The 14,743-nt window shown below is 38.0% G+C and overlaps 1 protein-coding gene across 1 annotated transcript in view; it reads right to left on the bottom strand.

Annotated features, from left to right (window-relative positions):
- Positions 1–14,743, bottom strand: part of LOC149192609 (uncharacterized) — a 132,820-nt gene that overhangs the window by 68,319 nt on the left and 49,758 nt on the right. Inside the window, exon 2 of the mRNA XM_089404650.1 lies at positions 11,120–11,537. Within this exon, the coding sequence (XP_089260776.1) occupies positions 11,120–11,537 (418 nt within the window). The remainder of the gene's footprint in view (positions 1–11,119; positions 11,538–14,743) is intronic.

Raw genomic sequence — 14,743 nt, 5'->3', positions numbered from 1 at the left:
AAACTCATTGCCACTACATTCGCCAGCTTGTTGAAGACGGCTCAGTTCAGTTGCAATATGTTCCCACAACAGAGCAGCCTGCCGACATCTTCACCAAGCCTCTTGGTCCTGATAAATTTGTAAAATTCAGAGGGTCTATTGGTGTTGTAAATAGATTGAGTATTAAGGGAGGGTATTAGAATATTCCTATTTAGTATCCTATTCCTATTTTGTATTTAATACTCATCTATTCTGTTATCTTTATTCTTTTAAGCAGTTTCTTAGATGAAACTGATTGTTTCCATATTCTACATAGAAACTTGATGTTTCTATTATTGTAAATTCATTGTATTATTATTGAGCTTCTGCTTGCTCAAAATTAATTAATTCATTCGACATTCTTTTACTTCTAGGCATATATTCCACCCCCAACCCTCAAAAGGGGAACACCTAGGTATCCCCCTACACTCACTAACTTTTTTTTACAACCCTTAAATATTACTAAATAAATAAGTAAAGAAATAAAAAACAAAAAATGCATAAATACTTATGAAGATTAAAAGTTAAAACCTATCTTCATCTCGCATTTCACGTGAAAATTTCAACCTTTATGTCGCAGATGGATGTAGAGGACCAATCACTGGGATTGACTCCATAATGCTCATTCTATTTTTGGTGTTCATTTTCCATTGTTAATTTTCAATTTTAATTTTTGAGTCTTGATTCTAGGTACCAATGACCTTAAACCAAGTTTTTGACTCATCACCCTTTAGTAATTTTAAATTACTATTTTAGACTTCAGTCAGTGTTTTAAAACTCTGACTCAAGTTTGGAAACGGTCGAGGGTCGGCTCTGACTCTGACTACGAGTCTAACTTGGTATCGACTTGACCAGTGTGATTTCAATGACTCGGTTGTTGTAAAAAATACATTAAATATTAATTTTTTTATTAAAAAAACATAATTTTAAAGATTTTCATTCATGTTTCCAAACACAAAGCTTTAGAATATAAAGAGAAGACAACATATGATCAAAGTAGGCTCATGTATATATCCATTATATCAAAATGGCACCCAGTGCACTATCCACTACATACATGATATAGAGATCAAAACAAAAACACATAACCAAGGAGGCTCTAAATGGCCTCTACAACAAAAGTAAATTGTAAAACACCACTAGTCACCAGTACTACTAGCTACTACTAGAGGAGCCAACATCATCTGGGTCAGACTTTGAATTAGAGTCTGACGGAGAAACCCATGGCTCCTCCTCATCATCATCTCCAACTACATCTGTAGAAATGGTAGCACTGGCAAGCTGTGCAGCTGCTGCACCCTGAGATAGACAAGATATGTGCTTCTGTCGTGGTTGAGCAAAGGAAGTGCCTGCAACTTGGAGGACTCGACGCTGAGCCTAAGGCTGGTACGACTAGATCTGCATTCAACTGAACATTTTGTTCAAGTGATGCCTCCATCTGTAAATCCAAATCAAGATCCTCATCAAAATCAAACTCTGTCGGATGACTCTCCACTACCTAATCTGATGTTGGATCAATATCTTCCAACACAATGGGATCTAAATCAAGTCTTTTGTTCAACAATTGGTTGTGTCTGACCCGAAGGTTGTATAGGACATAGACTAGATCATTTAATCATTTTTCATCCAAACAGTTTCTCTTCTAGGTGAAAATCCTCTCAAAGACAGACCAATTGCGCTCACACCTAGTGGCATTGCAAGTTTGACTCAAAATGCTAATTGCAAACTTCTGCAATTGAGGATAATGGCTACCAAAAGCCTAATTGCAAACTTCTGCAATTGAGGATAATGGCTACCAAAAGCCTCCCACGATTGTGCTACAAAAAACATAGTAGTGTAAAGAGTTAGCTCAACAAATTATATCCAACAATCAACTTTCAAATTATAAACAATTTAACAAAATAAGAATTTGAAAATTGAATTTTTTGTTTACCTGGCTCATCTACTTCCTTGCAATCTTTGCTAGGTTCTTGCCAAAGGTACATGTGGCTTTGCTGAAACAAGTGACCTGTTGGTGTATCTCCAGCTGATCACTCTCCAATGGGATCATGCGATTAATGCAGTCAATCAATCCATCTCTAACCTCCCCACCCAAAGCTCCTGCCTCCAGAGCTTTATAATGATACCTTAGGTTCAAAAAATACCCAACTGCACGTATAGGGCGATGGAGTTGATTCTTCCATCTTTTATCAATGATTTCCCAAATGGGCCCATACTTAGCCACTCTATCCTTGTATGCCCTCTTTATTTGCTCCTTTGCTTGATCCATAGCCTCATAAATGAAGCCCATAGCCAATCTTTCCCCATCCACCAACTGCAACACCTTAACTAGTGGCTCAGCAACCTTTCACAATCTCTGCGGCTTTTTCCAAAATATTTCTTCATTAACTTTCTTTTTCAAATCTTTGCCATCCTATTTGTTAGACCACTGGCTTTGATTCCATTCATCACTGGAAAACATCTTTTGCAAGTTTCTATGTTGGGAAAGTATAGATTGCAATGTCAAAAAATGAGTTGCAAATCTAGTGATGGCAGGCTTAATAATATCCTGCCCCCTGTGTGTCTCCTCATCAAGCTCAAAATCCATCAATGATTTTAGATACATTTTGTTATGCTTTTGGCATGATCTATATTGTTCTTGACCCAATCTAATTTTCTAACATCCTCAAGCAAGAGGTATATGCAATGTGCAGCACATGGGGTCCAAAAGATGGTTTTGTATTTTTCCTCTAACAGTTTACCAGCAAGAAAATAGTTAGAGGCATTATCTATGATGATTTGAACAACATTAGCCACCCCCACCTCCTCAACAACCTCATCCAATAGTTGAAACAACAATTGTCCATCTTTCACCCTATCAGATGCATCAACTGATTTTAGAAACATGGTTCCCTATGGGCAAAAGATAAGAAAGTTTATGATGGTACAATTCCTTTGATCAGTCCATCCATCTGACATGATGGTACATCCTATTTTTGCCCATGAGTTTTTGAAATCTTTCAAATACTCATCAATGGAGGAAATTTCTTTCTGCAAATGAGACCCCCTTAACTCATGCATAGTAGGGCCTTTGAAGCCCTTTCCAACAACAAATATGGCATCAAACATAGGCTCATAATATGGTGAATGGGAAGCATTGAAGGGGATATCAGCATCATACCACCATCTAGCTATGTAATCACAAGCAGTCTCCCTCAATTATTTCTTCCAATGGTCATCTAAAGTGGGTTGCAAAGTTCTACTAGCTTGAGGACCATGTGCATCTGATGGAGAGGAGGGTGTGACAGTGAAATAACTTTTGATATTCATATCACCCTTCTTTTTCATTTTACCCTTACCCTTTTTTCTTGCATGGACTCCAAAGAGGGAGGAACATAGCAGAAGGGGTTGGATGCATCAGTACAAGGGATAGATGAAGAGCCCTCAAAATCAAAATGGGGGTTGGTAGCCATCATTTGTTGTATACTCCTCTTCCTCCCAATTTCAGCCTCTATTTCTTTTTGCCTAGCTTTTTCTTCCTGAAACTTCTCAAAGCTATTTAACAACTCCTTCCTAATCTCCCCAATTTGTGGTGATTCACATGGAGTAATTTGGCCTCTAATACCTGCCAAGTGTTGTTTCAGCCTATGAATGCCCCCAAGACCCTCCTTAATTTTTTTATGGCAAAATTTGCAATGCATTTGATTATCAACCATTTCAGCATATGCCCAAGCAGCATCTTTCACTCTAGGAGCCATTTTTTGACTTGGAAATGAAAGGAAAAAATCTGAAAATGAAAACAAAAAAAATAGCATTGCTTCAATGTTCATTTCTTTTACAAAAAACACTCTTTTCAATTTCCAGATTTGCACAAAAAAATAAATAAGCAAAAACAGATTTTAGAAGTGAAAAAAAAAAATACCTCTAGGCACAAACCGCCTCCTCAATGCTGCTCCAACAAACCAACTCCTCAATGTTGCTCCAATGGCTACCCAAGAAGCTCCTCACTGTTGCTCCAATGCTTTCCCAAGACTCCTCACTGCTGCTCCAAAAAACAAACTCCACAACTCTTCACAAACTCCTCACAGATTCTCAACAAATGCAATGAGATAGCTGTGAGGAAATGAGAAGGGTTAGGTAGCTTTTATAGGGTTGGGAGAGGTAAATGGACCTCAAAATAACCCTAAGCCAAATTAGAATTAGTTGTCAGGTCCCTTCCCAAAAAAATCTGTAGGCTGCAAATTAGCCACGGTGACCAAGCTGGTTGAGTTAGCTCCGGCTCGGCCAAGCCGGCCGGGTTGTTATTGAGTCGATCACCGGCTTAGTAACAACCCGGCCAGCCAAAACGTTTTGGCCACCGAGCCGATTTGGCCAGGTAATGGCTCGGTCTGGCTCGATCGTTTCTTAAAATAGTGACTTCGATATCACTATTTTGCTTACTACTATTTACATTCTAGAATGATCAATATGAATCAATGTATACAATATTTCATTTATTAATCGATGTATTTCATTTCTGAATCTAAATTTGAATCATGTTTATACCATTTACAAAACTGAAATTAGAATTTACATAGCACAATGATGAACTTTTATGGGATCAAATGTTATGGTTGGGATTTTGTCATTTTTATTTTTATTTTTATAATTTTAGAGATAGAGTCCTCTGTGTTAGGGACCCTACATCCCCACCATCCCCAATGAATTTCCCAAAATTTGGGGGGTGTCTCCACACATCCTCCATGTGTGTTTCCCCACTCATGTTCCTGTATCCCAAAAATAGGGTGGAACATTGGATTAAACCATAGGGTGGTGCTATTCTACTATGTCATATAAATCCATTTAAAGGAGATTTGGCTTTTTGCTAAGAGATAAGGCCCCCAATGATATATCAGAAACTCAAAAGATGGCAATAAAATTGAAGGCTATGTTGCTTCTTTAGGCAAAGTAGATTTGTTTAGATCTCCTAGGGTATTCACCTCTAGAGCTACACCAAAACCTAAAGCTCTGAATTTAACAAATCCAACCCAAGATGCAATAACATTGTTGATTAAGACCATGAAAGGGTTGAGTTCCAATTTTAGTCAATCACAATCTACAATGTCAAGAATACAAAATAGGCTCTGGAAGGAGCACAATAGAACCAGTGTTAGACAAAGGGAAATATTGGATGGAGTAGAAACAAAGGTCCTTAATAGCAAAGACCCCCAATCCCCATAAATCCCACCAATATGGTAGATCAAGAAGAGGTGTTTTGGTGTTAAGCCTGTGATAATGTGCATAATGAGGAATCACATCCAAAAGTTCGAAGGGAAGTTAGAGAACACCAAACTAAAGGTTGAAACAAATTTGACAATGTGAATTTAGTAGAAAACAATAATTACATTTGCACTTTACAAGACAAGTCCTATGTCATGTCAAAAGAACATATGAATGAGATAAGGAACAATAGCATAAAGATTGACAAAATTACAAGGATTTTAAGAAAGAAGCCTACGGTTGAAGAAATTAAAAAGAAAATCATGTATAAAGAATGGAACACTTAGCTCCAAAGAAAGAAAGGTGTTCCACAAAAGCCTAAATCAAAGAGGCAAGTTTTTCAAAGAACTCTTGTGGACCTTCACTCGAGGTCAAGAAGTGGAGCCACCAAAGGGTCCTCATTAAAAATATCAGTTATGAATATGAATTTTGATTTAAACATTGATTTGACAAGTGGATGTCCAAAATGAAGGTCCCTATTCCCTTTCTTCAATTAGTAAGATCTTACCCCAAAGGGAAAAGTTAAAAAGGTTCTTAAGGTTCAATGATGCTAATGAAGATTTCTCAATATGTTTCAAGCAATAATCAAAGAAGAAAGAATGGGGTAGCCACTCTCCTTTATATATTACCTTAATGATAAACGAGTTGCTATTTCATAATTGCTTGTTGGATTCAGGGGCTTCCATGAATGTTATATCTTTGAAGGTTATGAATCAGTTGAGCATTAGAACCACATGGCCTTGCACCTTGGAATCAATCAAAATCGAAGTGTGTGGTTTGATCAAAGATCTTCAAGTCAAGTTATTGGCCTATCCAAATACCACATTGTTAATGAAAATAGTACACTTTTGTCAAGAAAGTGAGCTGCTAATCTAAGGTAGCACTCAAATGGATCTATCACATCGCACTATAACCACATATGAGAACACTAACATCAATTATATAGGGAACCAATGATGAAGTACCATGTTGAAGATATGATGATCCAATGAATGAATCGGTTGTATAGAGGATGTTATTGGGAACTTTTCCATTTTAGCACATTCCATAGTCCCAGATATAGAGGGGACTCCCATGGAAGATGCATGTTGATGGAGCTCAATCCAAGACAGGTATAGGAGCAGGGATAGTATTCACATCCCTTCATGGAGAGGCCACCTTTTTCTCTTACAAGCTCAAATTTCATTGCACAAACAACACCGCAAAATATGAAGCATTGTTGGTAGGCTTAGAAATGGCTAAAGAAATGAAAATAAAGGTCATTGTAGGATTGAAAAAAAAACTAAATGGCTAAGTTTTAAAGATCTATTTAAGGCAAATGAATGTTTAAGCATATTTGTTCACATGTGGTCCTTCATTTTGCTTTCATATGGTTTCTTCTATTGGCTGAAAATTACATACAAATTCTGCTGTAAAGGGCCTTGATTCAAGAGCAAAATATTTCATCTAAAGAAAGGCATTGGTTGAAGTGTTCCTATCCTTTTCACTTGCTGATTTTTGTTATGATGCTACTTAATTTGCTGTTGTCATTTCAGCAAAAGGTAAGGCAGATTTGTGGTTGTCAGCAAGATCACCCCTTGTTCATGCATATGTATTTGAGCACCTTTGGAAAGGCCATATCTAGCTAATTTTCTTGCAAATCTGAAATAGCATTCATACATAAATCCTAGCATGATCTACCAACGTTATATATCATCCCCATTCATATATGTTCAAACACTCTAAATATCCTTTGACTCCATTTGTCCTAAGTTGTTGATTGACACTAGTTTTCTTTTTATCCAACCAAAAAATATAAACTAGAACTGTTTTATTTTTCTGTTCACTAAATCTGAAATAGACCTTAAGTTTACATCATAAATCAGATTTAATTGTCTAGGGATTCCCCCACTGTGCCATTGGAGAATTGGCCTAAAGAGAGCACAGGAGTTATTGTGATGACATCATGTAACCCTCCTGTTGATTTGGGGTAGCATCGGATGTGCTCTAGCCATGAAAATTGGTGGAGAGGCTAAAGCACATGAGATCTCCCAGACCCAGAAATGGTTTGGGCGGATTCTAATTCGTTTGGAAGATATTAAAATAATTAATATTTTTAATAGAGTTCCTAAGTCTAAACTTAGGAAAAATATTAATGGGTATTAATATAAAACTGGGTTAGAAAGTTCCAAAAGCCATGGATCAAGCCAAATCTAATCTTAGCCGTTGATTAGAGATTTAATCTCGGCCGTTGATGGACCAACGAGAAAAGTATAAGAAGAGGCTTGAGAGTCAGTTGGAAAATAGACCAGAGTGAACAGTCATTCGATTTGCTAGAGCAGGGTTGCTAAACAAAGTCGAATCAGTGATCAGCAGCGAGGGGCAGTGAGTACTAGACAAGGAGGCAAAGACAGTGCCAAGAGACCAACGCAGAGGCATAGAGCGAGAAGCAACAGCCAAAGCAGGCCACACAGAGCCCAGCAGAGACAGCGCGGAAGCCAGAGGGACTGTGTCATCCACGCAAAGAGCAACTGGAGTGACGCAAAGGGTCCCAAAGGCTGTGCAGTGCCTCAGAGGGTTGATGCAAAGGCCAGAAGGGCCAGCGCAGTGCTTCAGAGTTACTGGAGAGGGTTTCGTGGGACAGGTTTTCTGAATACCTATTTCCGAATAGAGAGGTATTACTGCCGGTTATTTTTCTCAGCCAAGTGAGCGAGTTTGGCACCCAGTTGTACTCAAGGAAATGTTGCATAATAATACAACCCTCAGAATAGCTACATCGGTTTTCCTGCATTGGATTTTTCCGGGGACATTTGTCCAAAAATAACGATGTCACTTGTGTGTTTGTTTTCTTTCCGCTGTTGATCTGTGGATGTTGAGATTGTATTATGTTTATTCCATTATTTATATGTTTTAAATAACTTGATTAGAATTAACAAGTAGAAGAAATAAACCAGAAGAATACAGATTAAATTTCTAACGGGTAGTACTTAGAAATTTCAACACCTTCTACATTGCCCCTAGGTTTTCACTTTTGTTTTAGGGCTTTACCACTTAAAGTGAGGGTTTGGGAAGCAATATACACAACTCAAGTACAGAGTCCTCACAAGAGGGGCTATGGACCCACATAAGTAGAGTGCATGCCCCAAGAGGGTTATTGAGCCTACATATCAAAGTTGACTAGGTTGACCTTACCTATATCTTATTATTACAATGAACCATGGCTTTAGCCATAATTAATCCCCAACCAAATGCATTAATGACACATTATGAGATGGCAGTGTCCACATGTACAAATTACACCAACAATTCAAACCAAGGTTGCCAAAGCATAGAGCAAAGTGGGAACAAAAGCAGGAGCAAGAGCACTGAGAGTGCCATTTCCCAAAAAACCTTGGGAGTGGAGCAAACCAAGAGCATTTATATATACTTCATTTCTATTAAAAAAGAAAAACATGCAAAATGCCAACTAGTTGCAAAATATATGAAAATGTGCATATTTGTGCTACTTGTAGATGAACACTGTCTTATTATGAAGTTAGAAATGTCATGCATACTACATTAATGATTATATTGAAACTTTGAAAGAAAGAATTATAAATAAATGAGAAAGAACATTTAATGGACAAGCAATGTTCCTATTGAATTTTCTAAGTCTATCCGTTAGAAAATTAATCTGTACTCTGTTGGTTTATTTCTTCTACTCGTTTAAATTCGAACAAGTTATTTAATACATTTAAATACTGAAATAAACACAATACAGACACAACATCTACAGATCATCAACTGAAAGAAAACAAGCACACAAGTGACACCGTTATTTTTGGAAAAATGTCCTCGGAAAAACCCAATGCAAGAAAACCAGTGCAGCTATTCAAAGGGTTATATTATTATGCAGTCTATCTGAGTACATCTAAGTGCCTAATCCGTCTCACCCGACAAAGAAAAATACACAGCAACAACACCTCTATATCCGGAAACAGATATTCAAAAAACCTGTCCCACGAAACCCTCTCCAACGCAACTGAAGCTCAGCGTTGGCCCTTCTAGCCTCTGTGTCAGCCTCCTGCTGACCTGCGTTAGCCCCAGGACCCTCTGCATCAGCCTTCTGAGGCACTGCGCAGCCTCTGGGAGCCTCTACGTCACTCCCTCTTCCCTCTGCGTGGATGACACAGTCTCTTTGGGCTCTGTGCTGCCTCTGCTGGGCTCTGCGTAGCCTGGACTGACTGTTGCTCTCGCTTTCTCTGCTTCTGTGCTGGTCTCCCAGTATTGTCCCTGCCTCTCTGCCTCGTACTCACTGCCCCTCACTGCTGATCATTGATTCAATTTTGCTTAGCAACCCCACTCTAGCAAAATGAATGACTAATCACTCTAGTGTATTCTCCAACTGACCCTCAAGCCTCCTCTTATACTTTTCTCGTTGGTTCATCAACGGCCGAGATTAAATCTCTAATCAACAGCTAGGATTAGATTTGTCTTGATCCATGACTTTTGGAACCTTCTAACCCAGTTTTATATTAATACCCATTAATATTTTTATTTTTCCTAAGTTTAGACTTAAAAACTCCATTAAAAATATTAATTATTTTGATATCTCCCAAACCGGTTAGAATCTGCCCAAACCATTTTTGGGTCTTGGAGATCTCATGTGCTTGAGCCTCTCCACCAATTTTCATAGCTAGAGCACATCCGATACTACACCAAATCAACAGTTCCACCATCGCTTATAATGGGATTGTCATCATTAGTATCATCCTTCATCCTTTGCCTCTTGTCTAGCGTTTGCTTCTACCTCAATCCTCAAGGACAACAATCAACATCACCAAATTATGATGAAATAGCTTAATCCATGCCTTTAAATAAGGTAGAAAAATTTTAACATGCCTAATTAATGACTTTGGTTTGAGTGAAGGGCACAATTTTGCTAAGGACATGACAAAGGAGTTCAACAATCAACACCAACAACATTGAAGTACATAAAGGGCTTGGTGCTCTTAATTAAATGCCTATCCCATACCCTCATATGTGATCTAATCCAACGAAATGATACAATCCTATCAATCTGCAGGGTCCCAAATTTCGGGAGGGTGATTCTAGGGAGGGAGGCGCCCCCAGTAACACTGATTCCAACAAATCTGTGCAAAGTGCTTTATAGTATAGACTTGGCAGGAGACCAGCAATTTGAATCAATTCAACTTCATTATGGCATCTTTTATGCAAAATTAATTGAATTAACAAGTGTTTCTGAAACTCCAGGGCTTTTCCCTCATTCCAAGTATGGCACCAAGTGTAAAGCATGCAGCATAGAATTAACGCACTTGACCCAGATAGAATCAAACTGGGGACCTGCACAGCACACCAGATTACCAGTGAAGTCCTTGCAACAGTGGTTCCAACCAATTGAGCTAACCCTCAAGGCCAATAGTACATCATTATTATTAAAAATAATGATACATTAATAATGTATCATTGCCAATATATCAATACTATTGTCCATGCCAATCTGTACACACCTATAAAGAATTGTATGGCTGGGTGTTATTAGTTTTTTTTTTAATTAAATGCATTGAATTTTTAACGCTTACATATTTTTGGGAAAAAAGAAAGATGGAAAGACCATTTTACTGCTCAGAAAATGAAGAGAGACACCTGGGAAACATTTCTCAAGCATTTTCCCAAACAATTCCTGTATAGAAATGAGGAACAATGACCAAGTGTACGTGCAAGACAGACAAAAAAACAAAAGGTTTAATGCATTTTTACTCCACAGGAAATCAACAATATCAACTGAAAGATTATTTTCATAACAGCATGCATTGAAACTCGAAACCACCACCAACCAAAGAGAGATAGAACTTAAGAGAAGGGATAAGGAAACAAAAGATACATTTGTGTCACTCAGCTCCAGGTTGTAGAAGTCCATGGATGCGTCCTTGAAAAGTGGGCCAGCATGCCAAGTTCCAACATTGAGTTTCAAAAACTGGGAACCCTGCACTCGAAAGACTTTCACATCCTCAGGAGCTGGTGGAATGTAGTAATGACCAGCTTTTGAACGTGCAATTTTCTCCTTGTGAAATTGATTCATAGATTCATCACTGTTTTCATTGCCATCATTATCTTTAGCAGCATCGTGTATGTTATCTTCCTTGTAGCCATCCGACTCATTTGTTTTCACAATAGAAGGCCTTGCCACACCCATATACCATGGCTGCCCACCAACAGAACCAAGGCACTGAGTAACACTTGCATGGTGAGTAATACTATTAAACCTTAAAGCTCTACCTGTCAAATTCATTATGTAGAACCTGCAAAGGAAAAATAATGTAAGGAACTGTGAATTGGAAGATCTGGTCCTTGCTATACACTATCATGTACCCTACCACTCCAAGATACATTCAATGCTATAAGAAATACCCAGTAATCATCATGCATGTAATATCACTGAACTTGCCACTCTGAATCTATAAGATGCATTCATTGTTATAAGAAACACCCAATCAATCTTGTCAATCTAGTATCAGTGAACCAAACAGGTAAGCCTGAAAGAAGGGCGGTGTCTCAGATAACGTATAAATTTGTAACTTCTTGTTGAAAAATGTAACTAGCGTCAGTCCTCATAATTGTATTGGTCAAAAGAAAGAAAAAGAAATTTTTATTATTAAAAGAAATTGACTTATTAAAGCATGGGTTTCATGCTTGGGTCAATGGTCAATAGGTCAAGCCTCCATTGTAGGCTTCTAGGATTTTTGTTGAGTCAAAGTCAAAGTCATTATGTAAGAGATCCCTTCTTGGGCTCATTGTGTCAAAAAAGAAAATCTTTTTTTATGTCAAAGTATGTCTTTCCTTCCTCCATCAAGTCGGCCTATTTAAATCAGCTATGCCTCATTACAAGTCGGCCTCTTCTACTATTTCATGTCGGCCTCAATAGAATAGACAGAAACAACTATTTATAGCCTATGAACTCGACCCAGCTTGAGAAGGAACAAGAAAGTTCAGATCTGCAATTGGACAGCAAGATTACAGGTTGAAGTCTGAAAGAGGACAGTAAGATTACAAGGTCGAAGTCTGTAAGAGAACAGCAAGACTACAGGGTCGAAGTCTGTAAGAGGAGCAGCAAAAATGCAGTGGTCGAAGTCTGTAATAGGAACAGCAAGATTGCAGAGGGAAAAGGTACAGTAATGGAATTGCAGAATCAAGTCTATATTGGCGCAACAAAATTACAGAGCTAAGGAGCAGATGTGTTGATAAGAGGCTGACTTGATGGATGGAAGTAAGACTGTGTCATGGTCAAAAAGGTCTTGGTCTGTCTCATCTTGATTTGGTTCTACTAGTAAAAGAGTTTGACTGGGTTTTCCCCTTCATAGGGGTTTTGCCCTGACTGAGTGCCTACATCTTGTGTTCTCTTGGTGTCTTTGAAGTTTTGACAATTATCTTGATGATAAACATTTAATAAAAAAGAAGAAGAAATAAGAACTAATCACAAGTAATTGTCATATAATACAGAAATCAATTTTATAAGAAGCCCTAACTATGCTGCCCCAGATTTCTCAACACTTGTTAGATATGATTACAAGCTAACTTGAATGGACAAAGTGGCATTTGATCTAGACATAGGATGTCTACTCCTAGACACAAAATTTTAAATTCCCATGGGAGCATACCACTTGTGCAGAATACCCTGTATATACCTAATGCCATACATTGGTATATTCCCTTGGAATCTGAAGAAATCCAATATTGGAAATGTTAACTTACACTGCTTCATTTAACAACCCGGTTAGCTTTCAAAGATGGTATGTGATGTGAGCTGTGGGAGTGAAGAAGAACAAGATGGGAAGTGGCAACAATTCAACTGTAGCATTAATTTAGAATATAGTATTTAGCTGAGAAAATTCAGCTTGTTCTGTATAAAATAAGTGAGGGACTTAAATAGAAGGAGGGCCTTTTCTTACATTTGACCACCTTATCTAGCCACAAGACGCTAATCTAATTCCTAAATGAAAGTTAGGAATCTATTTGGACACGACATTATAGTTATACAAGAGGCCAACCTGTACTAAAACACAATCGCAAAAGTTTCCAAGTCCTATACTAAGATGCTCATCATTTACTCCCTTCTTTCACAGGAAGCTGTTACCAATTTCTCAATAAACCATCTTGAATGAGGGCATATAACCATTGGAGGTGATAACACACATGTTTTTGAATATTTCCCAATTTCTCAATTAACATCTTGAATCGGGACTTATGACCTGTTACCTGCTAGGAGATACCCTATATCTTTCATGGCAACACCACTGTAAGACCAATGAGATGCAAGTCCCAAACCCTTGAAGGCCATGAGGATGATGATGTATATCATGTCCTAGGCCTTTTGATGGTTGGCCATGCCCAGTCATTTAGTCCCCATTCTCAATTCCTTTCATCCTAGATAGGATTGGAGGTCTAGAGATGGATCTACTGGGATATTGGTTTATGGGAGCCAACGGTTTTGTAGGGGTGATCACATTATGCAGGGTTTATTTTGCCCATCATCCTAAGCACGCCTATGTCATTCCCACATGGTCACATGTCATAGAATCTGTATCCATCTTTGGTCGTGGTATAGTATATTCAGTTCTCCACATGGAAATCTCATAGTTTACAAGTTACAACAAAATTGAAGTTTCTTGAGGCACTTCACAGATCCCAATGCACAACACTCCCAAGTCCAAAATTCAACAAGGGTACAAAATGATCAATATGAAGCATATTTGATGTGCTATTATCACTCTGATATTTCTTTTGAAGTTAATGAAGAAAGAAAAATCAAAGGTAACCACAAACCACTTTTGGAGATCAAGACCTAGCCTTCCTGATGCTCAGAGAGGGCTCTCTCTTTATAATTTAACTTTGTTTTAGTTAAGATGATTTTAGGCTAGTTATTGCTTGCACTTGGGGTTTTGTTTTGAAATTTGGTGGTGGGATCACTTTACTTAGATGAAAAGAGGTTTGGTTTCTACCATTGGGCTATGGAGTCGAATGTCAAACAAACAAGACTGGATTGAGTTCTAAAAACAGTGTCTACAGGGCAAGATAGATGAGTTACTACAGATCTCAAAGGCTAAATGGTGGAATGGTTTCAAATCGGATCCAGGGAGCAATTAAGGGTTCCCTAGGCCGGACTTCGGAAGGAATGAAAGAAATCAACCGAGATGGGAGAGCAATTAAGGCTTCTCAAATACGGGTATCAGAGGAAAACATGTAACTAAACTGTGCAAAACAGAGTGTAATTAAACAAATTCTGAGTGATATTTCCAGTTAATTCATTCAAATTTAGAACACAATTAAGATTATGAAAACACATAAGAAGGTAACCAAATCACACAAAGAAAGTTCTTCACTGCAAATGGCTCATCTCATGGATCCTGTAGCAAAATGCTTTTATTACTTGCTCCAGTCTGTTGACTTGAAAATGGTACAATCACCCTTAGGTTCAAGATCAAAATAACTCTACAAATGTAAAATAATC

This window comes from Pinus tabuliformis, chromosome 2_2, assembly GCF_031772625.1.
Source record: "Pinus tabuliformis cultivar Carrire ecotype Pingquan chromosome 2_2, CPIR1, whole genome shotgun sequence".
In the NCBI taxonomy this organism is placed as follows: Eukaryota; Viridiplantae; Streptophyta; class Pinopsida; order Pinales; family Pinaceae; genus Pinus; species Pinus tabuliformis.
The sequence above is the reverse complement of the archived record's forward strand: the minus strand, read 5'-3'. Positions and strand labels throughout refer to the sequence as shown.